The sequence below is a fragment of the Halichoerus grypus genome, chromosome 4 (assembly GCF_964656455.1).
Source record: "Halichoerus grypus chromosome 4, mHalGry1.hap1.1, whole genome shotgun sequence".
Classification (NCBI taxonomy): domain Eukaryota; kingdom Metazoa; phylum Chordata; class Mammalia; order Carnivora; family Phocidae; genus Halichoerus; species Halichoerus grypus.
In genome coordinates, this window is record NC_135715.1 from 93,445,845 (window position 1) to 93,471,416 (window position 25,572).

Consider the following 25,572-nt stretch of genomic DNA (forward strand, 5'->3'; position numbering starts at 1 on the left):
ATACCATGAAAAAGCAACCAGAATAAAAATGGACTGCCAATCAAACAAAAAAGACTTCAAAACAAAAAAAATTACTAGAGAAGAAGAGTGACATTTCATCATAATAAAAGAACCAAACAATTATAAAGATATCTGCACTTAACAAAAAGCCCCAAAATATATGAAACAAAAACTGAAAGAATTAAAGGGAGAAACAGACAACTAAGTGACAATAACTGGGAGACTTCAAAACCTAACTCTTAATAATGGATAACTCAGCAAAAGGTCAATAATGAAAGAGAAGTCCTGAGGAGTATAAAACCAAGTAGGTCTAACAGACATTTATAGAACATTACACTCAACAACAGAATATACACATTCTTCTCAAGTGCGTTTAGACCATTTTCTGAGATAAATCTTATGTTAAGCTATAAAAAAGTTTCAATAAATTTATAAGGATCAACATCATACGAAGTATGTCCTCTAACCATGTAGAGTAAAAGTACAAAAAAATAACAAAAGGAAAATTTAAAATATTCACAAATGTGTGGAAATCAAGGAGCACACTCCCAAGTAACCAAAGGGTCAAGGAAGAAATCAAAAGAGAAACTGGAAAATAATTTGGGATAAATAAAAATGAAAATAAAACACACCAAACATGGAATGTGATTAAAGCAGTGGTTGGAGGAAAATCTATAGCAATAAATGTTTTGTATTAAAAAAGAATCAGGGGCACCTGGGTGGCGCAGTCAGTTAAACATCTGCCTTTGGCTCAGGTCATGATCTCAGGGTCCTGGGATCAAGCCCTGCAACAGGCACCCTGCTCAGCGGGGGAGTCTGCTTCTCCCTCTCCCTCTGCCTCCTCCCCCCTGCTCATGCTCTAATAAATAAATAAAATCTTAAAAAAAAAAAAAAAAAAAAAACAATGGGGCGCCTGGGTGGCTCAGTCAGCTAAGTGCCCAACTCTTGATTTCGGCTCAGGTCATGATGTCAGGGTCGTGAGATCGAGCCTTGCATCGGGCTTCCATGCTCAGCACAGAGTCTGCTTGTCCCTAACCCTAGTCCCCTGCCGCACCCCCCCCCCACTACAACACACTCTCTCTCTCTCAAATAAATAATTTAGAAAAAAAAAAATAATAAAGATCTCAAATAAATAACCTAATTTCCCACGTTAAGACACCAGAAAGAGAAAAGCAAACCTAAAGCAAGTATAAGAAAGGAAATAATATATCACAGGCACCCGGCTGGCTCAGTGGGTAGAGCATGCAACTCTTGATCTTGGCGTCATGGGTTCAAGCCCCATGTTGGGCATGGAGCCTACTTAAAATTTAAAAATTTAAAAAAAAGAAAGAAAGAATATATCAGAGCAAAAATTAATAAACTTGAAAAACAGACAATCAGTGAAACCAAAAGCGGGTTTTTTGAAAAGGCCCACAAAATGGGCTAACCTTTACCTCAGCTGACCAAGGAGGGGGAAAAACCCTCAAATTACTAAAATTAGAAATGAATGAGGGAACATCACTACTAACCTTACAGAAATAAAAAGGAAAAGGAAGTAAACATGAACAACTCCATGCCACCAATTAGGTAACTTAGATGAAATGGACAAATTTCAGAAAGACAGAAACTCCCAAACTGAGTCAAAATGAAAAATAAAATCTTGGGGCGCCTGGGTGGCTCAGTCGTTAAGCGTCTGTCTTCGGCTCAGGTCATGATCCCAGGGTCCTGGGATCGAGCCCCACATCGGGCTCCCTGCTCCGCGGGCAGCCTGCTTCTCCCTCTCCCACTCCCCCTGCTTGTGTTCCCTCTCTTGCTGTGTCTCTCCCTGTCAAATAAATAAAATCTTTAAAAAAAAAAAAAAAAAAGAAAAAGAAAATCTGAATGGATCTGTAACAAGAGACTGAAGTAGGAATTTTAAAACTTTACACAACGAGAAAGTCCAGGCAAGATGGCCTTTATAATGGTGAATTCTACCATACGTTTAAAGAAGAATGCCAATTCTTTTATAAATTCTTCCCCCCCCACCCCCAAACAGAAAGGAAACATTTTCAACTCATTCTGTAAAGCCAGAATTATCCTGATACCGAAATCAGATGCAGAATTACAGGAAAACTATAGACCAGTGTCTTCGACAAATATATACATACAGGGGCGCCTGGGTGGCTCAGTCAGTTAAGCAGCTGCCTTCGGCTCAGGTCATGATCCCAGTGTCCTGGGATCAAGCCCCGCATCAGGCTCCCTGCTCATCGGGAAGCCTGCTTCTCCCTCTCCCTCTGCCTGCCACTCCCCCTGCTTGTGCTCTCTCTCTCTCCGTCAAAATAGATTAAAAAAAAAAAATCTTAAAAAAAAAAAAATATATATATATATACACACACATACAAATCCACAACAAAATGCTAGCGAACCAAATCCAGCAACATATGATATAAAGAATTATACACCATGACCAAGTGGGGATTATCCCAGGAATAAAATTAATTGCTTATCTGCAAATAAACCTTTGTTCTTTGAGCTCCTTGTGCATAAGAACCCTAATTTATTCATCTTTATATCCTCGGTGACAGGCCAATAACAAATGTATGTCATTCTCATTATAAATAGCACATCCATCCCCACCCCTGCCTTTATTTCTTTAAACTGCTTTATTTTTCTTTGTGTCAATTTTATCTGGGATTATGTATATTTTTGTTCCCTGCTACAGTCCCAATGCTCAGGGAAACTTAACACATTGACAAGTCTTCAACAAATATTTGTTTAATTAATGACAGCAACTACATAAATGCTAAATTCTAAATTCTGTTCCTAAATTTTAAGTCATTACTCACCTGAGTTCTTCAGGTTTTGCTGTACTTGCTGACAGAGGAAAAAAAAGAAAATGTCCCATTAGTTTCCGCTTACATGGTAAACTGCTTCACTATTCATAAAAGTAAATCTAGGCAGTTTTTAAGCCATATTTCCCAATTATAGATTCAAAAAACGTCATTTCACAAAATGTTCTAGGATTCACATCATTAAAATCAATAATGACTTCCATTTTTAAAACAAAGCAATAAAATAACATCTTCTTTTAAAACAGAACCACCTGCAAGCCTCCTAGAGTGAGGTGACAATAAAACACTGTCAGTGGAAAATAAGAGGTAACTCAGGGTTTCAAATCACCACGAACTAAAATGGTCTCATTAAAAACTGTGTATTCTTTAATTTATAGTAATACCAAACAAAAATTATGAATATAAATGAGCTTTTTATGCCAAACATCAGGTCACGGCAGATGTTTCTGGACAACTGGGATGACCCTAGTCAGACATACTAAAAACTCAACCTGTACTTTAATACTAACTCAGATTCAAAACCAACCACAACTTTTAGTTTCTCAAGTAAATCATGCTTTTTATTACATAAAGTTAAATATATACTGATGTTTAAATTTAAACACTATTTAAAAGAATCCTAATATTATAATACTATATGAAATAATTTTTACTTAAAATTTATTCATCCTATACCAATGGTTTTTTTTTTAAGTTCTTAAGGGCATTTAGGAGATTATTATTAATGAAATCTGGAAGTCAAAAAGAGAAGGGAAAGTGTTACTCTATAGAACTAAAATAGTTAATATGAACAAAAACTGAACACAAACTCAAAATAGTACCTGAACTGGGATTAACATAAAGTTTAATCTCAACAACAATACAGGCAATTTTTCTTTCTATTTTCTTTCTTTTTTTAAAAAAGGATTTTATTTATTTATTTATTTGAGAGAGCGAGATCACGAGCAGGGGGTAGGGGTAGAGGGAGAAGCAGACTCCCTGCTAAGCAGGGAGCCTGATGCAGGACTCAAACCCAGGACCCTGAGATCATGACCCGAGCTGAAGGCAGACGCTTAACCCGAGCTGAAGGCAGATGACTGAGCCACCCAGGCACCCCCTTCTATTTTCTTATATTGATTGTGTCATAACCAAAGTTAATAAGGGTACTTCAGTTGACTGGAATTAACTTAAGGTTGAGATAACTTCCTTTCAAGTAAACATTTCCAGCACATGATGGACTATCAAGGAAGAATAGTCTTTTGAAACAAGGTTGCATCTCACCTTTCATTTGTAGAGTTCGTCTAGAGTATCGTTTGCTGGGTCTTCTTTCAAAGGATGTTGATCTTCTTGGTTTATTGGTTTTTGTGGTCTGATATTCAGTTTTTCCACTAAAATAAATGAGGCATATTAAGAGGAGTAAGAGAATTTAAGGCCTACAGTAATCAGATACCTATGAGAGAAAGTCTACATTAAGTTAGTCCTTAAACGAACCATCCTGAGCTTCATCCTGAAGTAACTACTACTAATAGCCTTGACGTCTCTCTTTACCACATCATTTTTCTACTCTTTAGGCTCGTGTGAAATATGCAACATGCAAATTATATTGTTTTTTCCTAAGCATGCATGTGCCTAGGAACGTATTGAATAACTTTGGAATATCTGTATCTTATGCAACTCCTTTCCTCTCCCTATTCACTCACCTCATGCAGTTTGCTATTAACTCAAGATTTTGTTATTTTTTTCTAATTGTGATACACTTTTCAGAAATATTTAAAACTATTTTCCCACTCTCTTTGATTTTCATTTAAATTTTCTTAAGAAATGCCTCCTCACTTTTAACATAGGTAGAATAGAAGCTCTACTTTCATGAATTCCACACAATCAACTTGCCACAATATTGATTACTATCCATTTGTTTTTTAAATCACAGTGACTCTCGGGGCATGCTGAAAACTCATAATCAATAATCTACTCTCAGGTAAACCAAAACATTTTTAACTTATGACCAACACACAAGGAATCCATAAAAATAACGTAACTTCAGGTTTATAAAGGACCAGAAATGTTACCCAGGATTAATTTTCCTCTCAGTGCAGAACAAATACCCTTTTTCTATATGGCATTCAGCTATTGCATGAAGACTCCTTAAAGCTCTTGTTATATGAATTTAATCTGGGGGTTAATTAATCTATAAAGTAAATGTTAAGAGGAATATAAAATCCATGATACCAGTATAATGCTTTCCTGTCTATTCAGGAAATTACAACCAATAACAATACCACTTTGTCTTTTATTTTGGTCAGTGAAAACACTGGCAAACCACTTTGTTTCTCTATGCCTTGGTTTCTACATCTGTAAAATGAGAAGTTAGCCTAAACTTCTTGGCTTTATGAAAGAACATAAGATATAGCAAGCAGCTATTGACATTCACCTATATCTAAATCGTGATCCTAGTCGAATAAATCCCGATCGATGAGAATTCTTTTGGACCGGGCCTCGGAGACGAAAGAATGCATGATGTTCCACAGCACATTTCCATAAATGTTTGCATGCTTTTGGATGATCCAATCGAAAGACAAATGTATGTTCCTGCTCTTTGCCCTGAAAAAGAAAAGGATGTAAAGACAGGTAATTATTAGGTCCAACAGTTCTGCCCCTTGTAACTCAGCTACAAATACAACCACAGCAATACCAAGAACCAAATAATAAAGCATCTAGTTTGCTCCCTGAAACTCACTCTCTCTAGCTACCTACGTAAAAAGGCAGAGTTGAAATCAAGCTGTCCACTTTCACAGCCAATATAAAATTATTCCTAAAAGGGTCCTCCCTACTTAAGTGGTCTCATTTCTCAGAGAAACAAAAACTGAGGCTTTGGGATATATATTTATAATGTAAAGGATCATACAAGATCTGGCAATATATATCAATAAACTTAAAAATGTGCACATTCCTCGTCACAGTAACCATACTCGCAGGAATCTAATGATAATAATTAACATCACAGGCACTTTTCTAAGGATTTCATATGGATTAATTCAATGAGCAGATACTATCATTAGCGCCATTTCACAGATAAGGAAACTGAAGCTCAAGAAATAAAGCCCAAGGTCACAAAGAGGAAACCAGAATTTGAACCTAACTATTTGTCCTCCAGAACCTGTTTGTAACAACTAAACTTTACCATCTCTCTAAGGAAAAAGATTTTAACACCAAAATTTATACCCATATATTTTCTTCACAATCTCATTTATAATAGTAAAAATTGGCATAAAACCCGAAATGTCCAAGAGAAATTATCAAATAAATAACATCTTTTAAAACTATACAAAAAGAGGGGCGCCTGGGTGGCTCAGTCGGTTAAGCGTCTGCCTTCGGCTCAGGTCATGGTCCCAGGGTTCTGGGATCGAGCCCCGCATCAGGCTCCCTGCTCCGCGGCGAGCCTGCTTCTCCCTCTTCCTCTGCCTGCCTGCTCTGCCTACTTGTGCTCTCTCTCTGTCAAATAAATAAATAAAATTTAATAAAAAAAAAAAAAAAGAAAAAAAATAAAAGAAAACTATACAAAAAGATAAATGAATAAAAGATGAATGTACTATTGTTTATTCATATTACAGAATATGTAAGTTAAAATGAATGAACTGGTCTACATGGCTACACCTGTTTAGGTGAAATAAGGAAACTGCAAAAATAAAAAAAATATATATATATATATGATTTATGTAAATTTTGAAAACAATTCCACCATGTATTATGATGTATTTATATTTGGAAAAAGAAAGTATGAGAATGATACCCTCCAAGAATGATGGTCAGCTACAGGAAAGAAAGGGACAAACTAGAGGGTTAGACCTCAGCTGTACTGAATAAACTGTTATTAATTTACCTATTTCTAAGAGATAAGTCTGAAGCAGCAATGACGAAAGTGTTAATCTAGATGAGTGACATGGATATTACATTTATGATTTTTTTTGTACTTTCCAGTATACTTTCAATATAAGTTAAACTATTCTGTCATTTTAAAATATTACATAAACTCTATATGTAGTTTCCTCATGACTCTGATATAGGCAAAGATTCTTAAATTTTAAGACTCAGAAAGTACCGACCACAATGGAAAAAATTTATGAATTCTATTACTTTAAAATTAAGATGCTCTACCCAAAACATACTATTAAGGGAGTCAAAAGGCAAGCCGAGGAGAAGCTACTTACAACACATATATCTGCAAAGAACTGATGTTCAGAATATATAAAGAACTTCAAGGAGGAAAAAAGCACATGACCCAACAGAAAAATGAGCAAAAGACTTGAACAAGCATAAAAGAGAATACCCAAATATTCAATAAATATATAAATAAGTGCTGAACAAATAATCATCAGGGGAATGCACATGAAAACCAGAAAATCATTCTACCACCAGAATGGCTAACATGAAAAAAGAGAATATCAAACATTAGCAAAAAAAAGAACAAATGGAACTCTCTTATACTGCAGGTGAGAATGTAAACTTGTATAAACACTTTGAAAACAGTTTGGTAGTATCCACAAAAGCCAAACACATGCATATCCTAGTCTTAGCAGCACTCCTAAGTGACGAAAACTAACAACTCAAATGTCCATCAACAGCAGGATGGATAAATAAGTGTGGTCTATACATAAAATGGAATACTATATAACAGTAAGAATGAGCCAATTATAGCAACCTGCTACAAGAGGGCTGCGGCTCACAAATGCATTGTTTAAATACATAAGTCAGACACAAAGAGAACAGTCAGGTTTCATTTAGATAAAGTTCAAAATATAAACAAAAACCAATGTATGGTGTTAAAGTCAGGAGAACAGTTGTTACCCTTGGAGGCCTGTACCTGGTGGGAGGCACAAAAGAGAGCATATCGTTCTGCCAGTGTTCTATTTTTTTCTCCATCTGGGTGCTGGTCATATAGGTGTTTGTGAAAATCCAACAAGCTGCACACTTGTTTTTGCACTTACCTGAATGTATGTTACACTTCAATAAAACTTACCAACAAAAAATACACACAGAAAAAAAACATGGGAAAGCGTATAACCTCAAAGCAGGAAAAATCCTTGAAAGATTGCCTTGAAAGATTAATAAATTTGCCTATTTAAAATTTTTTTGGGGTGCCTGGGTGGCTCAGTCATTAAGGCTCTGCCTTTGGCTCAGGTCATGATCCCAGGGTCCTGGGATCGAGCCCCACATAGGGCTCCCGGCTCAGTGGGAAGCCTGCTTCTCCCTCTCCCACTCCCCCTGCTTGTGTTCCCTCTCGCTATGTCTCTGTCAAATAAATAAATAAAATCTTTAAAATAAATAATAAATGTTTTTTAAGTACATGGCAAAAATCATAATAAGTAATGTTAAAAGACAAACAACTATTAGATAAAATATTTACAGTTTCTATGACAAAGGGTAAAACCAGTAAGAAAAAGGCCAAATGACAAAATGTGCAAAGGATATGTATGAATAGAGAGTTTGGAGAAAAGGAAATACAAAGAACTCAAATGTATGAAAAGTTGTTCAATATCACTCATAATAACGCAATAAAAATCAAACCTACAATGAAATTCCATTCTTCACCTTCCAGATAAAAATGTGACAACTTACTCTGAGGAAAGAGGTTTCCTCTTTGATAGGATCTCTGTACCCAGGACAAATGCACATTTGAACCAGCAAATCCACCTCCAGAAAATTATCCTACAGATACTTGCCAATGTACAAATTCATGCATATGTAGTGAATGTTAACTGAGAATTTATTAAATAAATTAGGGTACATCCATACAGTAGAAACTGCAGTTTAGTTTGTTTTTTAAACAAGAACAAAGAAGCATTCTAGGGCGCCTGGGTGGCTCAGTCGTTAAGCGTCTGCCTTCGGCTCAGGTCATGATCCCAGGATCCTGGGATCGAGTCCCACATCGGGCTTCCTGCTCAGCGGGAAGCCTGCTTCTCCCTCTCCCACATCCCCGTGCTCGTGTTCCCTCTCTGTCTGTCAAATAAATAAAATCTTAAAAAAAAAAAAAAAAAGGCAGCATTCTATATAGTCATATGGAAAAGATTCCAGAAGTTATAATGTGAAGTTTAAAAAGAATTAGTACAGAACAGTCTAAAGGCATAGTAACTTCTCTATAAAAAAGAATTGATATACACATTTGCGTGCGTGTGTGTATGTGTGTATAAAATACCTTCAAAAAGAGATCCAAAAGGCTAATACTATCTAAGATCAAATCTAAAATGCCACTGATTGTAAGATGCACAATTATCTTATGGCCCAAATGAGAACAAGCGTCACCAACTAAATTATGACCATATTTCCTTATCACATAGAATTATATTTTATTCTTCTTGAGGACTGCCTTAGGTTTAGAGACAAATATCACTGAATCACACAATGCTTACATAAAAAGGAAAATATCTGTAAAATAAGTTTTTAGAGATGCGAAATCTGCCTCTTCTGAGTCATTGTCAATTCATTTGTTGATAATATAATGATCATCCTCTGTACCATCAATAGATTTCCTTTTAAAATGCTCTATTGCCTCTTTGATTTCCTTCTAAGCTGTGTGACAGGGCAATCCTTTGCATATATCTTGGTAATAAAACTTGAAACTTGCAAAATTACTGTTTTAATTTTCAGAATCTTCTTTTAGGTTCTCTGTTAAGTAGTCCTTCTCACACACCATGTGCATCCAAGTCTTTTTGACATTTGCCCAACTTGCTTTTACCTATATCCATCTACATGAATATATGTTTTTCAATTTATTTCTTTGCATGCAATAAAGTTACTTTTATTTATTCATAATTCTGCGAGTTCTGACAAATGCATGGAGTCTAGCAACTACCACCAAAATCAGGTTACAGAATAGCTCTCTCATGCCTCCAAATTCTCTATGCTGTTCCTTTGTAGGCAGGCCTCCCCATTCTCCCTAATCCCAAACAATCAGTGATTTGTTCTATTACTACAGGTCTGCCCTTCCCAGATCGTCATATAAATGAAACCATACAAGTCATTATCTTCTGAGTCTGGCTTCTTTCACCTAGCATAATGCATTTGAGATACATCCATGTTGTGGGTATCAATTAGGAGCTAGAGTTAACAACAACAAAAAAGTAATCCTTAATTTAGAAGGCTTTACTAAAGATTATTAGACTTGAGTTACCACATAACATCGTCATTGTTTAAAAAGTAATGCATCTTTGTCTCTCTCAAATAAATAAAAATCTAAAAAAAAAAAAAAAGTAATGCAAAGTTCCTACCTGATCATCATCTTCTACAACCACCAGGGTTAATTTATTCTTCTTAAAATCCAATCTGGTTATCTTGGGCCTATAACAATATCAGAATAAAAGCCAGATTTCAAGTAAATGTCCTCTAAATTAAAAGAAAATGTTTGTTGTTACTTCTAGCATATTAACCATCTAACTGCTGAAATGAAAACTGGTAAGAGGATAGACATAACCTGTACCACCAACAAAGCCTCTAATCTAAAAAATATTTAGGATAACAGAAAAAAACATTTCAAAAGCAGTATCTCTAATAAAACCAATGCTGCACATATATCAGACATTAAAAATGTTAAGAAAAAAAGAAAATGAGGAAATCCATACATATATTTTATAGGCTGCCAGCTATGGTACAAGAGATTCTCAAGGCCTAGTGTAAAGCACGAGCATAAGAACTAGATATAGAAAAGACTATAAAGCTTTGTTAAAAGGCATAAAGGAAAACAAATTCTTGATTAGGGCCTTCAACTCTATTTTCTGTATCAATTTTGGTTTGAGAAGTACATCTATAATCTTATATAAAAAAAAAAAATTTTAAACCTCACTTTATAGTCCCTTTTCCAACTCTATCTCCCACCTGTACTGAAATCCTCAACAACCTACCACATGTGAACTCTGTACTTTTATGAACTGTGAATGTCAAAACAACACAACTCTCATTCTAATTTTCAAATATAATCTATATAAAAGATATAATTGTAGGGGCACCTGGGTGGCTCAGTCATTGGGCGTCTGCCTTCAGCTCAGGTCATGATCCCAGGGTCCTGGGATCGAGCCCCACATTGGGCTACCTGCTCTGCGGGAGGCCTGCTTCTCCCTCTCCCACTCTCCTGCTTGCGTTCCCTCTCTCGCTGTGTCTCTCTTTGTCAAATAAAGTCTTTAAAAATTATATATATGTATATAATTGTAAGACATAACTTGTTTACAAGAGTTGTACTAAAACAATAAGTTAAGTATAACGGTAGAGGAGGAGGGGAAGAGCTAGCACTTATTTAAGTGTAACAAATACTTACATAATGCCTATGAAGTGTCAGGTACTCCTGTAAGTGTTTTACATGTATTAATTCAAAAGATTCTCACAACAACCTTAAAAGAGGTGGTACAAAAGATGCTTTCTTTATCTCACCGCCTACAGCATTCTCTGGCCATGAAGTGTGTTCCATCTGCCCACAGGGCAAGCTAGAAGTGTCAGAGAATTAACACTCAAGGACTGGGTAAATAAATAGCCCAGAGCTCCTTCACCTATCGAGGGACAATTATGAAGGTGTTCCACTGAAGTCTCTCAGAAAGTCCCTAGCAGAGACACCTGTTTTCAAAAATAAATGAAATATTATCTTCAACTTTTTGAGGGAAAATAATCTTCAACCCAAAATTCTATTCTCAGCCCAATTATCAAGAAAGCATAAGAGAAGAAAAAACCATTTTAAGGTATCCAAGGATTCAAACAATTTACCTCCTACACCCCTCTTTTCTTAGGCAGGTACTTAAGGATACAGATTGGAATAAACAAAAGGAAAGGAAGGAAAACATGGGAAGAAGACACAAAGGATCCTAGCTGAGGAAACAGATAAAAGCTGCAGAGTAGCCTGAAGAGCAGACAGTTCCAACTGGAACAGAAGAATCATTCAATGCAATCCTGAGGATTTGAAAGAACTTAAGGATAAGACAAAGGCAGGTAATTCAAAGGGTTGTGTGGGGTATGCGAGAGTGGTGGCTTGGCGGGGGGTGGGGGAGCCAAGAACTTTGGGAAAAACAAAAACCTACACAGGAAAAAATAAATGTAATCCCAGTTGTGAGTTCAAGGATTTCTGGACTGATCAAAAGAAAGACAGGATCATGAGACAGCAGTATTGTACAATAAACTTTACTAAGGTGTTTGAACAGGGATGCATGAGAAGGTAAGTGACAACAGGAGACCTTCCAGAGGTGGCTGCACAAAGTTACCACCAAATAAGGGGAAGAAGGCAAGGGAACTTGTAGGAGAGGGGAATCAGAGATGAGGCTTAGATGTCTACTCAATGGCATTCAGCAGCAAGCCGGGAGTGTCTGGGTCAGAGAACTCTGAACGGCAGTAGTGGTTTGAGGTCTTTCAGAGCTACAGGATTTGTCTTATCTAAGACTAGCTGACGTCAGGTACAGCTTACAGTGGGACATGCAAAGCAGGCAGGCTCTAAGTCATTAAAAATATACCTATTGGGCTATATGCAAAGTAATTAGGTGTATAGGAATTTGAGTTTTCGTGCTGGTGGGCTTTGAGCTAACAATCCTGGCATGCTGTGAAGAAGTAAACAACACAGGGACCCATCTTCAGCTCCTCTATGTAACACTGGTACACTACGAAGCTCTACACCAATTCTAACACAGGAATAACAATATGAACACTATTTCCTGATTTCAATTCTTAGAACAAACCAGGCGAGACGTGAAGAACTTAACTATGGTTACAAAATCCAAATAAAATCTATCCTCGAGGGGCACCTGGGTGGCTCAGTCAGTTGAGCGTCTGCCTATGGCTCAGGTCATGATCTCAGGGTCCTGGGATGGAGCCCCGCATCGGGCTCTCTGCTCAGCAGGGAGCCTGCTTCTACCTCTCCCTCTGCCTGCCTCTCTGCCTACTTGTGATCTCTGTCAAATAAATAAATCTCTAAAAAAAATCTTAAAAAAAATCTATCCTCGACATAAAATGCAAATATAATTTAAAAATATGAATGATAGAAGTTGGGACCTAAAAAGAGAAGCACAGCTTAAAGGGAGGGGTAAATATCCTCCTTTTACACACCAAGGAGTAGAGAGTAATGAAACTGCCTGTGGAATAAGAAGTACTAAAAACAGTGATGTAACTACATAACAGCAGAGTGTCCTCATGAACACTTAAAACATGTAGAAATATAAAATATATCAAGAGATGTATTCTGACATACCCTGAAACAAATGGAAAAATGGATGGAAGAGTTTAAAATTTACTTCTGGGGGGTGGGACTAAAGATGGGTAAGGAGCATGATGGGAGAATATTGCTTTTCATTTACAATCTTTTCAGAATTTTATTTTCAAACTCAATTTTATGTACTAACTTGACAGAGATGTTTTTTACTCATTAAAAAAACAAAACAATAAGTATCTGTAACATTAACTCTGCTTACCAAAAAAATAAGCCAATTTTGGTCTCTCCTTCGAAAACAAGGACTCCTGTTGGAGTCAGTCCCAAGCTATAGTCATTCCCATCTCTAGCCTAATTTAAGGAGAACAAAATGTGTTAGATTTGCATAAGACAGACTTCACATGTTCACAAACAGTTTATTTTCACACTGAATTATATTAACTATATACAGGCTAATATCAATATGCAAAGTGTTTTCAACAATCAGAACACCCAAATTAACATTCTCAGGGAAATTCATGCATACATTTACTTTACTCTAACACCACAGTCTTAAAGTATGTCATCACTGAAAATACACTGTGGTATACTTCCACTACAAAGAAAGTTCTTTGCAGATTCTGTCTGTATTCTATTTACCATTTAAATTACAAAATTTTTAAAAAACTGCCTTTCTGGAAAATTTAGTCTTAATTTTAGTAACTTAAATAACCATACAAGCTGTATAACATACTTATCAAAGTCCTCTCAACTATATATTTTCTACTTTGCTTCCTAAATTATTTTAATTTTTAAACAGTCTACTCAGAGGCGCCTGGGTGGCTCAGTCGTTAAGCATCTGCCTTCGGCTCAGGTCATGATCTCAGGGTCCTGGGACTGAGCCCCACGTCGGACTCCCTGCTCAGCGGGAAGCCTGCTTCTCCCTCTCCCACTCCCCCTGCTCGTGTTCCCTCTCTCACTGTGTCTCTGTCAAATAAATAAAATCTTTAAAAAAAAAAAAAAGTCTACTCAGCTTAAGTGATACAACATGGTATGAATATGAGGTGAAAGAATAAAAAGTGGTTTAAAAATCTAAAAAATATAATAATAACACCTTAAAAGCACAGATAGACCTTTTTGGAGATTTTGGTTGTTTCTCTTCTTTCTTACAATGAAACTTTATGTGAGATTCTCATATTTAATCTCAACGTTTATAACACATCCAAAGTACCCAGTGCTATACTATGCCATCTCCGTGCATTCCCTCATAGAAAAATGCCATAGTTACCTTGAATCTTGAAGGAATAAACTTTTTAAAAAGCATCACAACACAGTACTTACCTTGACCACATGCATATCAACCCCATACATTTCTAACCATTTGGCTTTATTCAGGTAATTGGTTTCAGCTTGTGCTGGTGTTTGACCTCTGAAATTTAAAAATTAATAATGTTTAAAATAATAATAAACATAAATTTTTTATTTATAACAGAAATAGAAGAAAACAAATATAAAATCATTGCGGCCATGTTAAAGAAAAGTGTGATCAAATGTCAAGTACCTGTATTCCTTCCATTTCTCAAAAATAGCCAGCTCCATCTCTTCAGTCTGAATCGGCACGAACCTGAACTCAGATACAAGTTCAGGACTATGCTCAGCAAGATCATAGTCACCAAGTTCAGCTATAAACATAAGTTTCACAAAGTTAAATTTTGTTAATAAGTTTATTTCCTGCTGAATCTTTCTTCAAAACTCATTTTATTAATAAAAATCGCTAAGATTAGATTCTTTTCTTAAACTAGCAGTAAGTCATAACACCCAGATCATTCCCCAAAATAAATCTAGCTCAGACTAACAAACTGTCAACGTCTATACACACAATCACATATTTGTGGTTGGTGGTATATTTTCAAACAAATGTGTTTCTGTTAATTTATTTCATACCTTATAATGCTTAGCTTTTGAAAACTTTCTAGACTTCCTTAGAGAAATACCTTTTGGCCTTATAATAAATAGACAAAAATATTTAGCAACCTTTAAAAAAACAATTAGCAGGCATCCATTAAAAATCTAATATGCAGAGGGGCACCTGGGTGGCTCAGTTGGTTTAGCATCAGACTCTTGATTTCGGCTCAGGTCATGATCTCAGGGTCATGAGACTTGAGACCCATGTCAGGCTCCGCACTGGGTATAAGCCTGCTTAAGATTCTCTCTCTCTCTCTCCCCCTTCCCACCCCCAGCTTGTGCACACGCTCTCTCTTAAAAAAAAAAAATCTAATGTGCAGAGAACATGACATCATACACCACTAACAGATACAGTCTTGGAGTGCCTGGAGGGCTCAATTGGTTAAGCATCCAACTCTTGATTTCAGCTCAGATCATGATCTCAGGGTCATGGGATCCAGCCCCGGGTCGGGCTCCATGCTCAGCACGGAGTCTGCTTGTTCCTCTCCCTCTGCTCTTCCCCCTATTTGCACTCTTTTTCCCCCTCTCTCAAATAAATAAATAAATAAAATCTTAAAAAAAAAAAAGATACAGTCTCGTCCTCCTGGAATTGTAAATTGTTAATCCTAAAGAAATAACTGAAAGAGGGGCATCTGGGTGGCTCAGTAGGTTAAGTGTCTGCCTTCGGTTCAGGTCATGACCCCAGGGTCCTGGGATCTAGTCCCGCATTAGGCTCCCTGCTCAGCAGGGAGTCTGCTTCTCCCTCTCCATCTGCCCCTCCCCCCGGCTCATACTCTCTCTCTCTCTCTCTCTCACAAATAAAATCTTTTTTAAAAAATTTAAAAATTAAAAAAAACTGCAAGAAAAATTAGTAAAAAATATCTGGGGAGGGGAGGCAGTAGGAAAAAACGTGGATAATGCACAAACATTTATGTACCCACCTGTGGTCACCTCTGAACTGTGGGTTTGGGGAAGCAGGGTACGTAATTCTAATTTTCTATACTTTAGACATTTTTCCTTTAAAAGAATTATTTTACTCATATTTAAAAATTAAAATATTTCCACTTTTATAAAAAAAAATCCGGCTGTGTAGGAAGAAATAAATAGATCTTGAGATAGTAATAAAAATGGTAACTCATTTATTGAACAATGACTCTACACATTAGACCTATTACAGATATATTGTCATCTATTTTCTCAACAACCTTGCAAAATATTTATTATCATGCCCACTTTATTACTGAAGAAATAGCTCTTTTGTCTGGACCATAATGTTTTTTAAGAAGCACCAAACCAGAGGCGCCTGGGTGGCTCAGTCGTTAAGCATCTGCCTTCGGCTCAGGTCATGATCCCAGGGTCCTGGGATTGAGCCCCACATCGGGCTCCCTGCTCTGCAGGAAGCCTGCTTCTCCCTCTCCCATTCCCCCTGCTTGTGTTCCCTCTCTCGCTGTGTCTCTCTCTGTCAAATAAATAAATAAAATCTTTAAAAAAAAAAAAGAAGCACCAAACCAAATCTGCTACCTAATGTTGTTCAGGATATATACTAAAATGGCAAGGAAAAAATGAAAGTATGAGAAAAAGTTAATAACAAAAATTATTCTGATAAAATATAAAATCATAAATGAGAAACAAAGAACTCATTTTATGAAGATGGGAGTAGTACTTCAGCAAATTTATTCTTAAGGACCTTAAGACAGGATTTGGCAAACTATGAGACACAGGACAGAGATGCACAAGATATGACGAAGTGTGAAGGAATCATGTAGATAATGGTGCTGTGGATGAAAGAGAAAGTAGGAAAGAGCTTTTACTTAGGAAAAAAATGTGATAAGTAGAGTTAAGAGATAACAAAATAGAGTCACAATGCATGAATCAATAAGTAGTAAGCACTACTTTGAATAGTGTTTTGTTAAATACACAAAAATGTAGAAAATCACATTTTCAGGAAGCACATACCTTGGCTATCATGACACACAGTTAAGACCCAGAAAGAACATGTGAGGCCGTAACTGGCAGAACACACACATTGACAAAGACAGCTTTTCAGTAGATGAAAGTTTTAGAATTATCAACCTCATATCGGAAGTAATAAAATGTAAAAAGTGTGCTTTCAAGAAAAAATGCTGCTAAAGGCATAGCATTTCCAAGCTAGTATCTGACTTTTTGCAGATGAGAAAACAAATTCTAATTTGTAGACAGACTAGGATAGTAGACGGAAGCAGATAGATAATTTACACCACTGACAAATTTTTGAAGTACAGAAATTTCTTCTGGTCACTAATCCCTCTATCAACAGGAAAATATGCTTTCTTAAAACAGTGAAAACATGAAATAAGCGAAAATATTAGGTTTACCATAAAAACATAAAAATTTAGTCTTATTATCCATACATATTCAAATAAATACTACTGATCCTAGAGGGATTAGGGATAAATATGTAATCACCAAAAAAGTATAAATGCCTTCATAATCATTAATTTTATTTGTATTCGAGTATATACAAATATTCCAATAGAATATTTGTTTTGTGAATGAGGACCAAAATTATAGTTTTCTCAAAATGTTAATTTTTCAGGAAAAAAATTACCTAAGCTTAACAGTATTTGGTCAGTATAACAAGGTACAAAACAGTGAGTTTTTCATTAATCTCATTTATTGGAAAATACTTTTTTTATTGTTAAAATAACCATCAGGAACTTTGGAACATAAAACTAAAAAAAGCAAAACATGTGACTATTGCAAAAATTCACTCCTATATCCCTGCATTCTTTTCAAGGAAAAAGAGTAGCGGAAGGTCCCGTTATACTTATTGAATTATCAAGTCAACAGCAATTTTTGTTTGAAAACAAGGTACAGATGGAAAGGGAGCAAATAAAATGAAAGGGAAGAAAAAGAAGGCAATGTTCTAAAACAAGTGAAAGTAATAGGGTTGGATATTGATACAAGTTCACACAACAACAGCAGTGTTACTTTTCTTGGCACATCACTTTGAATCTTTTGAAATTCTTAACTAAAAATATACAAAAAAGAATTATGCTTTGGGGTGCCTGGGTGGCTCAGTCGTTAAGCGTCTGCCTTCGGCTCAGGTCACGATCCCAGGGTCCTGGGATCGAGCCCCGCGTCAGGCTCCCCACTCTGTGGGAAGCCTGCTTCTCCCTCTCCCACTCCCCCTGCTTGTGTTCCCTCTCTCGCTGTGTCTCTCTCTGTCAAATAAATAAATAAAATCTTAAAAAAAAAAAAAAATTATTCTTAACAGCCAACACAAGAACTGCTTACCTTGCAGATTATAAGCTGCCAACTGAACTGCTGTATCAAAGGGACACTCTAATCTGAGACCAAAACACAAATTTGTTAGACAAGTCAACTTCACAAGCTTCATTTTAAGATAAGTGGAAATAATACATACTTTATGTTGACCATTTCTTTTTCATAATTAACTATGAATTTATTTTTCAAAATCATTTTCAGTTACTTAAAATGTGGTTTACCTTAAATAACTAATACTCACTTTCCACTGAGAATATCCTGTTTTAACTGAAGAACAAATAAATACCTAAGAAAAATAAAAAGCACACATTTAACTAAACAGAACAATTTACTTTGAAAAATAATCCTACCGTTCTAATTTGAGAAGAAACATTCTTAATTACAGAATTTTACCTGCAATGGAATCTATAATAGAAAAAAATATGAAAAAAAAACAAAAAAAAACAAAAAAAGGGGGCAATAAACATCAGGAGGATGTCCATAACAGCAAGGAATAGAAGGCCACAGAGTACAAGTACAACCACCTTAAGATTAAAGGTTTTAAGCAAATTATTGAGAATAAGCTCTGTGATCTAATTTAACATTACTCTCACAACACAAGTCACCTCGTATGTGAAAGGATACAGGCATGTGTGTTACAATGGAGATTAGCTATAATCTCACTGGCAGAATATTCAAGAGGAAACCCTTCTAAAGGGACTTGGCAACTCAGTTTTTACTTAATAAACAGTATGTGTGAGTGAATCATGGATTTACCACATAGAGTCAGTGAAAAAACATGAAGGAGGCAGGACAAAATAAAAATAATTGTATATAACCTACTTAAAGTTTGTTTAAAACTATTCAAACCAAATCAGGATCTAATATTTTTCATCAATGGCATTTCAATAGGTAAAGTCAGGAGCCAACTTGAATAAACTCCCAGTGGCCAAAGATAGATCATTTTGAACATCAATAAACATCAATAAATATAATACGGCAATATAGTCAAACATACCAGTCCTGTTGAAAATCCATGAGTTGATAATGACACTTAAAAAAAAGAACTCAACTAGTTACCTTTAGAGGATGCTAGGGAACCAACTCTTTTTTTGGAAAATTGATAAAGGAAAAAAAAAATCCTACACTTAAAAACACTGTCCCAAAATGAAATTCTATTGTCTGAGGTCTTAACCAAAGGCAAGAGAGATCCATTTCATTAGTGGTCTACAAGCTGGAAAGAATTATAAAGGCAATCTTCCAACACCTTTAGCTAGCTGACCAAAACTTCACCCTGTACAACTCTAGAGTGGTCTTACCGTGTTAGCTCTTCACGAAGATTATTTGGTTCTGAGGAATAAAATTTAACTCGAAGATGCAGACAATAGGGTGAACCAACTGTCATTAAAAAACAAAAACAAACAAACAAAATACTTTAACTTTTTATATAACTATTCTAAGAGTAAGAATTTTCAGTCAGTAAATTTGTTAAAAAGTCTACTGAAGTGAAGACAGAAGGTAACAAGTTATTGTGGCAATATTTCACACACCAAAATACTGTATGGCTTAATTAAAGCCTGCCAGGCTTTAATTACACGTAACACAAAAAAATCAATCAGTAGATTTTTTAAATGTACCAACCATCCTATAGTACTATCACAATCAGCTGTCCTCCCAAGAATAGATAGTTCTAGATTAATTCTAACAGTTCTGGGCCAAATGCATCAAATATAAGTTTTGACTGTGCAATCTAACAGCCCAAAAAAAACCTGGCAAGCTGTATTTCTTGTGAATACTGAGTAATGCCTAGGTTATTAACTGCTCATGGCAAATCCCCCCCACACACACTTTCCAATTCATTTCACCTACTCCACACTAATGTCTGAATTCTCAGTGGTCCCATTATTTTGTAAAGACAAAAGTTGAGACGCTCTGAAACCTCTTACGACAAAGTGACAAACTGGATTACAAACCGGACATTGGTATCTTCCCCTGACTATTGCTAGGAATAATAACATTTTATGTGAATTGTTTCATTTCATTACTCTTAATTTCTAAAAGTTACATCTTTAAAGTCTCAAAATATTTTATAGAGCAGGGCAGATGCCAAATAGGAAAATTCCAACATAAGTAAATTACTAAAAGTTAAGCATCTCATGAGAACTCAATCTCCTTTGCAAGCTGCAAGTCTTTCTCCAGGAAATAAACTGTAAAGCACTTGAGACTCTAGATTACTATTAACCCTATATTAACTTAGGGGGTGGGTCAGTGTATCAAATCGAAATTATCTTTAGAAAGTAGAGATGCTAAGAAATTCATCTGAAATATGATCTCTTTATTAGGAATCAGAGCTTCTAATACATAATTACATATAATTAAATTCACTTTTTGTTCACAATTTTTTCAACACTTACTTTTTACTTGCTTTTTGATGCTCTTGGTACCATCTAGCCAGTGCTGAAAACAAAAGCAAAAATCAGATGTGAAGCAGATGACAGAACTCAACATTTTCATTAATAACAGTTAATTTTCATCATGCTTCAGTGATAACCACAAGGAAGTATCTCATAAGAGAAAAACAAAAGTGAGAATGAAAATGGGGGGAGGATTATCTGCCCCAACACCTACAGCGAACTTAGGACACACAAGCAAAAAATGACCCAAAACCAGATACAGGACTTCTTTTTTTTTTTTTTTTTTTTAAGATTTAAGAGAGAGAGAGTGAGCAAGCAAGAATGGAGGGGCAGGGGGGAGGAGCAGAGGGAGAGGGACAAGCAGACTCCACGTTGAGCACAGAGCTCTACATGGTGCTTAATCCCAGGACCCTGACTGAGATCATGACCTGAGCTGAAATCAAGAGTCGGCCACTCAACCAACTGAGACACCCAGGTGCCCCTCAGATAAAGGACTTCTTAAAACAGTTCCTCTGCTCCCTCATAGTAACAAGGATGGTATTTTAAATTCTGCCCTTAGTTTTCCTATTTCCCCAAAAAATTAACTCTCATACTCCACTGCCTGGTTCATTCTTGTGATAAAAATGTAAGATTTACTAGGAGATCATAACCAAAAATGAGAGGAAGTAACAGTGTCACTTAAATTTTACGAAACAGATACTACTCAGAAGTAGTACTCTTTGAAAGAGCCTACACTATAAAATTAGATCTCATAACTAAGGCCCTACCTATTAAATGAAACAATCTTTGCTCCTTTGCTTTACAAATAAAAAATGTTAACTGTGACTATAGCAGACTTCTGGTTTCAAAACTAATAGCCTTTTGATTTCTGTAACCTCCCCACTATGAAATGTCCATAACACAAACAGACTTTAAGAGGCAATTCCAGAGGTTTCCACAGATAAACCATTCTCAGCTCACTTCTCACTATTAATCCCTTTACAACACCAAGTCCTAACAGTGGCAGGATGCACTCATCCAACTAAGATATACATGATTGTGTTCTCTCCAGCATGCTTACAATTCCAAGCACCCTAAAAACGAAAGGAGTGTTCTTGTGCTAACTAGTTCACAGAGCTAAAGAATCCAGTTTCAGAAATCCAGATAGGCAAAGAGTGGGTAAACAAGGCTGCATTGTTAATAGCCTTGTAACCGTTTGCTTTTCTTGCCAATTATTTGCCTAGCCTCTTCTCTCCATTCTCCAAGACCCAAAAGTGAAATTCACAGAACTACCAGTGTGCAAGCGAAGTACCTCTTCATGTTGAAATAAGATGCTCAGTAAATATTTCAAAAGGCAATTAAATACTATGCAATATTTTCTCTGGATCCCAAGTGTGTGTAGGCTACTTAGCCATTTCTCATTTTTTTTTTTTTTTAAGATTTTATTTTTAAGTAATCTCTTCATCCAATGTTGTGCTCAAACTCACAACCCTGAGATCAAGAGGTGCATGCTTGGGGCGCCTGGGTGGCTAGGTCGGACAAGTGTCTGCCTTCGGCTCAGGTCACGATCTCGAGGTCCTAGGATTGAGCCCCGAGTCGGGCTCCCTGTTCAAAAGGGAGTCTGCTTCTCCCTCTCCCTCTGCCTCCACACCCCTGCTCAGGCTCTCTCTCTCAAATAATAAATAAAATCTTAAAAAAAAAAAGAGAGAGAGAGAGAGAGAGTTGCATGCTCTACCAACTGAGCCAGGAAGGAGCCCCAGCCATCTCTCATCTTTTAATAAATTCAGTTGGACATCCACTTTTAAGCCTATTTCAATCTAGAAACTGTTCAGTTTTACACATCCCTCCAATAGAATACTAGGCTGGCCAGCAGAAACACAATTCAATCTATTAGCAGAAAAGATGTCAACCTAGTACAGCAAAAAGTCCATCCATCATGGCCAATGCTAGCAACTAAATATCCAAAAATCCCAAACTTAATTATGTTAATACCTACTATAGCCTGATGTCAATCACATATTGGATACAAGATAAAATTAGTTTTTATACCCCGGATAGTCTTCCACCCACAACATGAATCCCAGAAGTTGCTCTATCTTCAGGTTTTATTTACTGTACTGCAATGAATTAACAGGTGTCTGCTGGTAGCCTGGGCAATCTTACATGCCTATGGTTAGGGAGACCCCTACACCATAATGAGCACAAATGAGTACAACTCTATCAGGAGGCAATTTAACGATGCCTTAAAAAAAAATTGTCTTTGACTCAGCAAGTCTACACCTAGAAATAATTATGGATGTGTGCAGATTTACTTACATGGAATTATGTGAGAGAAAGTTAAGACAATATATATATTCAACAAGAATGAACTGGTTAAATAAAGTATTTCAATATGATAGAACACCATGCAGCAATTAAAAACAAGGAAAGCAAATATTTAAGGATCTGGAAAACTATTTACAATATATTGTTAAATTTTAAAAGGCAGGTTACAAAATATAATTGTTTTGCCAAAATGTACAAGTTTATAATAAAAACATGCTTTTTTCTTTTGGACTGAGATAATCTATAACAAAACAGTAACAGATGTTATCTCTAGGGGGTGGATACTGCTGGTGATAGTTTTTCTTCTTTGTGCTTTCCTCTATTTTCAACTTACTCTACAATGAGCACATATTATTTAAAATACAGACCCCCTTACTTTAGTATTTTATATAAATAATATATTTATATGGTTTAATTTTGGGGTAGTATGAAAAGGTATATGGTCAGCAGTCCCTCTACTCCCTGCAATAGGCCACCCCTCCATATACCCAATTTCTATCACCACATCCACCCTCCAACAAGATGTTACTGGTTTCTGACTCCTCCAAGAGTTTCTTCAAACAGGGAAGGAGGAAAAAAAACTGTATATATGTTGGTAGAACTTAGAGAACATTAACAATGGACTGAACATCAACAGGCTAACTATGAATTTTGACAGAATAAGCTTTGAGGAATATAAAGAAGGAAACATTAATGTAAGACCACGTGCTATTTCAAAAACACTCCATAGTCTTTCTTAGACAGTTATAACTAAATTTCTTCCTGTTTAAGAACATGTAAGAGCTAGTCTCAAAAATACACCTTTAATCTTTAATTTGTACCCTACTACTCTAAGAAGCACATTAAACATAAAACCATCCCCGGAATCAGGGTTTTCTTCCAAGCAGGCATTTTAGTCTCTTCTTTACCTGCATATAATAACAGCTTCTAATATCTGCACTCCCTTAAGATGACCCAAACTCAGATAATGCATCAAGCACATTTTAAAGTGAAATTTAGGAGCTGGGGAGTTCTGGGTGACGTTCTTCTGGGGAAGGTCTGAGTTCATGTTTGCATATTCTCAAGTCTGTTTTCTTTCATCTCCTCCACATTCCAAGCCCAGGGACTGGAAAATTCAGAACTCAGAGACAGGCACTGATAGGATTTTCCTTCAGTAAGGGTCTTTAGGAGTTGAATTTAAATTACAGTAGAAGATAAAGGTGAGAGCATGCAGATATAGATTCTTGCATGCTTAGAGCAAAACTAATACAGTCTTCTTTCCCCATCATACCTTAAAACGAGTTTTTTAAAGATTTTATTTATTCATTTGACAGAGAGACAGTGAGAGAGGGAACACAAGCAGGGGGGAGTGGGAGAGGGAGAAGCAGGCTTCCCGCAGAGCAGGGAGCCTTATGTGGGGCTCGATCCCAGGACCCCGGGATCATGACCTGAGCCGAAGGCAGATGCTTAACAACTGAGCCCTCCAGGCGCCCCAATTTCCTAATTTTAAAGTTTGGTTGATAAACTTAGACATCAAAGGATGTGGGAAGCCATCCTATTAAGCTGGGCATGAAAGAACAATTATTACCTGTGTGTGTCTTAAATTATAAATAGTATGTAATCACAATCACAACAGACATAACTAAATCAAACAAACAATCACCTAGGGAGCTTCCAAAACACTAACATGCACACACACCCTCATCCCAGTCCCTAAGCCAAACAGTCTGTAAACAGCTCTTCAAATAAATGATTCCTGACTTCTAACCACCTACATAGCTCTACTAAAGAAATACCCCACTACTTTTGCTCAAAGAGCAGAGTCTAAACAGAGAAATGTTAACCACCTTTCAAAACAATTGCATCTGCAAAAAATATTTCTCCTTTGAAGAGTAGAGGTTTATGCTCTGAATTAAAAGATCATTTCAAAATTTTAAACAATTAACAAAATGTTAAAAAAATCTACGCTATAAAAATGGAGAACCAATACAGTGCATTGCTGTAATCTAACTGAAACATTTCAATTTAGTCTAAATTCATTATAAATTCTTCCTGGGTGATTACTTTCTTGGTATTAACAGTCTGTGTTATAAGACATTTCAAATGAAGAGTTAGATAAGCCATTAAAATATATTTCCCACTGTGCCTTTCTCTCTATTATTAGTATGCCCTCTTAAAATTCTTAAAAGTCAAATTCATAATGGAAATGTAGGTAAGTGAGGCAGGTTTTATATTCACTCTCCAGAGATAGAGCATGTAATCTATTTTGGAAATACACTTTTTACAGCTCCTCCTTATTTAACAAATATATGTGTGCCCGTGTGTGTTACAATCTACACATATGTTTAACACACACTTTTCTTCTTTTTAATAAAGATTTTATTTATTCATTAGAGAGACGGAGCACACAAGCAGGGGAAGAGGCAGAGGGAGAGGGAGAAGCAGACTTCCCACTGAGCTGGGAGCCCGATGCGGGGCTTGATCCCAGGACCTAGAGATCATGACCTGAGTGGAAGGCAGATGCTTAACATCTGAGCCACCCAGGTGTCCCATTTTATTTATTTCTATATATATTTCACTCCCCACTACTTTATTGAATTTATTGTTTGTGTTAGGTTCTTAGTTCATGTACAATCTAATCATCTGCCAACAGTGTTAATTTTACCTCCTCCTTTCCAACCTTTATAATAAAACTTCTGTAACTGCATTTGCTGGCACTTCTATTATGAAATTAAATAGCACTGGT

General features: G+C 36.2%; 1 protein-coding gene across 9 annotated transcripts in view; it reads right to left on the minus strand.

Annotated features, from left to right (window-relative positions):
• EPB41L5 (erythrocyte membrane protein band 4.1 like 5) overlaps positions 1 to 25,572 on the minus strand; it is a 139,098-nt gene that overhangs the window by 75,504 nt on the left and 38,022 nt on the right. For all 9 annotated transcript variants that reach the window (XR_013447081.1, XM_078070666.1, XM_036079631.2 and 6 more), the window contains 11 exons: positions 20,544 to 20,586; positions 19,449 to 19,527; positions 18,392 to 18,436; positions 18,160 to 18,212; positions 14,501 to 14,621; positions 14,281 to 14,368; positions 13,223 to 13,311; positions 10,055 to 10,124; positions 5,221 to 5,390; positions 4,071 to 4,177; positions 2,805 to 2,832 (listed from right to left, as the gene is read on the minus strand). Coding sequence is in view for 8 of the 9 variants with exons in the window: in XM_078070666.1 (XP_077926792.1) it covers positions 2,805 to 2,832; positions 4,071 to 4,177; positions 5,221 to 5,390; positions 10,055 to 10,124; positions 13,223 to 13,311; positions 14,281 to 14,368; positions 14,501 to 14,621; positions 18,160 to 18,212; positions 18,392 to 18,436; positions 19,449 to 19,527; positions 20,544 to 20,586 (893 nt within the window). In the remaining variant the exon portion in view is untranslated. The remainder of the gene's footprint in view (positions 1 to 2,804; positions 2,833 to 4,070; positions 4,178 to 5,220; positions 5,391 to 10,054; positions 10,125 to 13,222; positions 13,312 to 14,280; positions 14,369 to 14,500; positions 14,622 to 18,159; positions 18,213 to 18,391; positions 18,437 to 19,448; positions 19,528 to 20,543; positions 20,587 to 25,572) is intronic.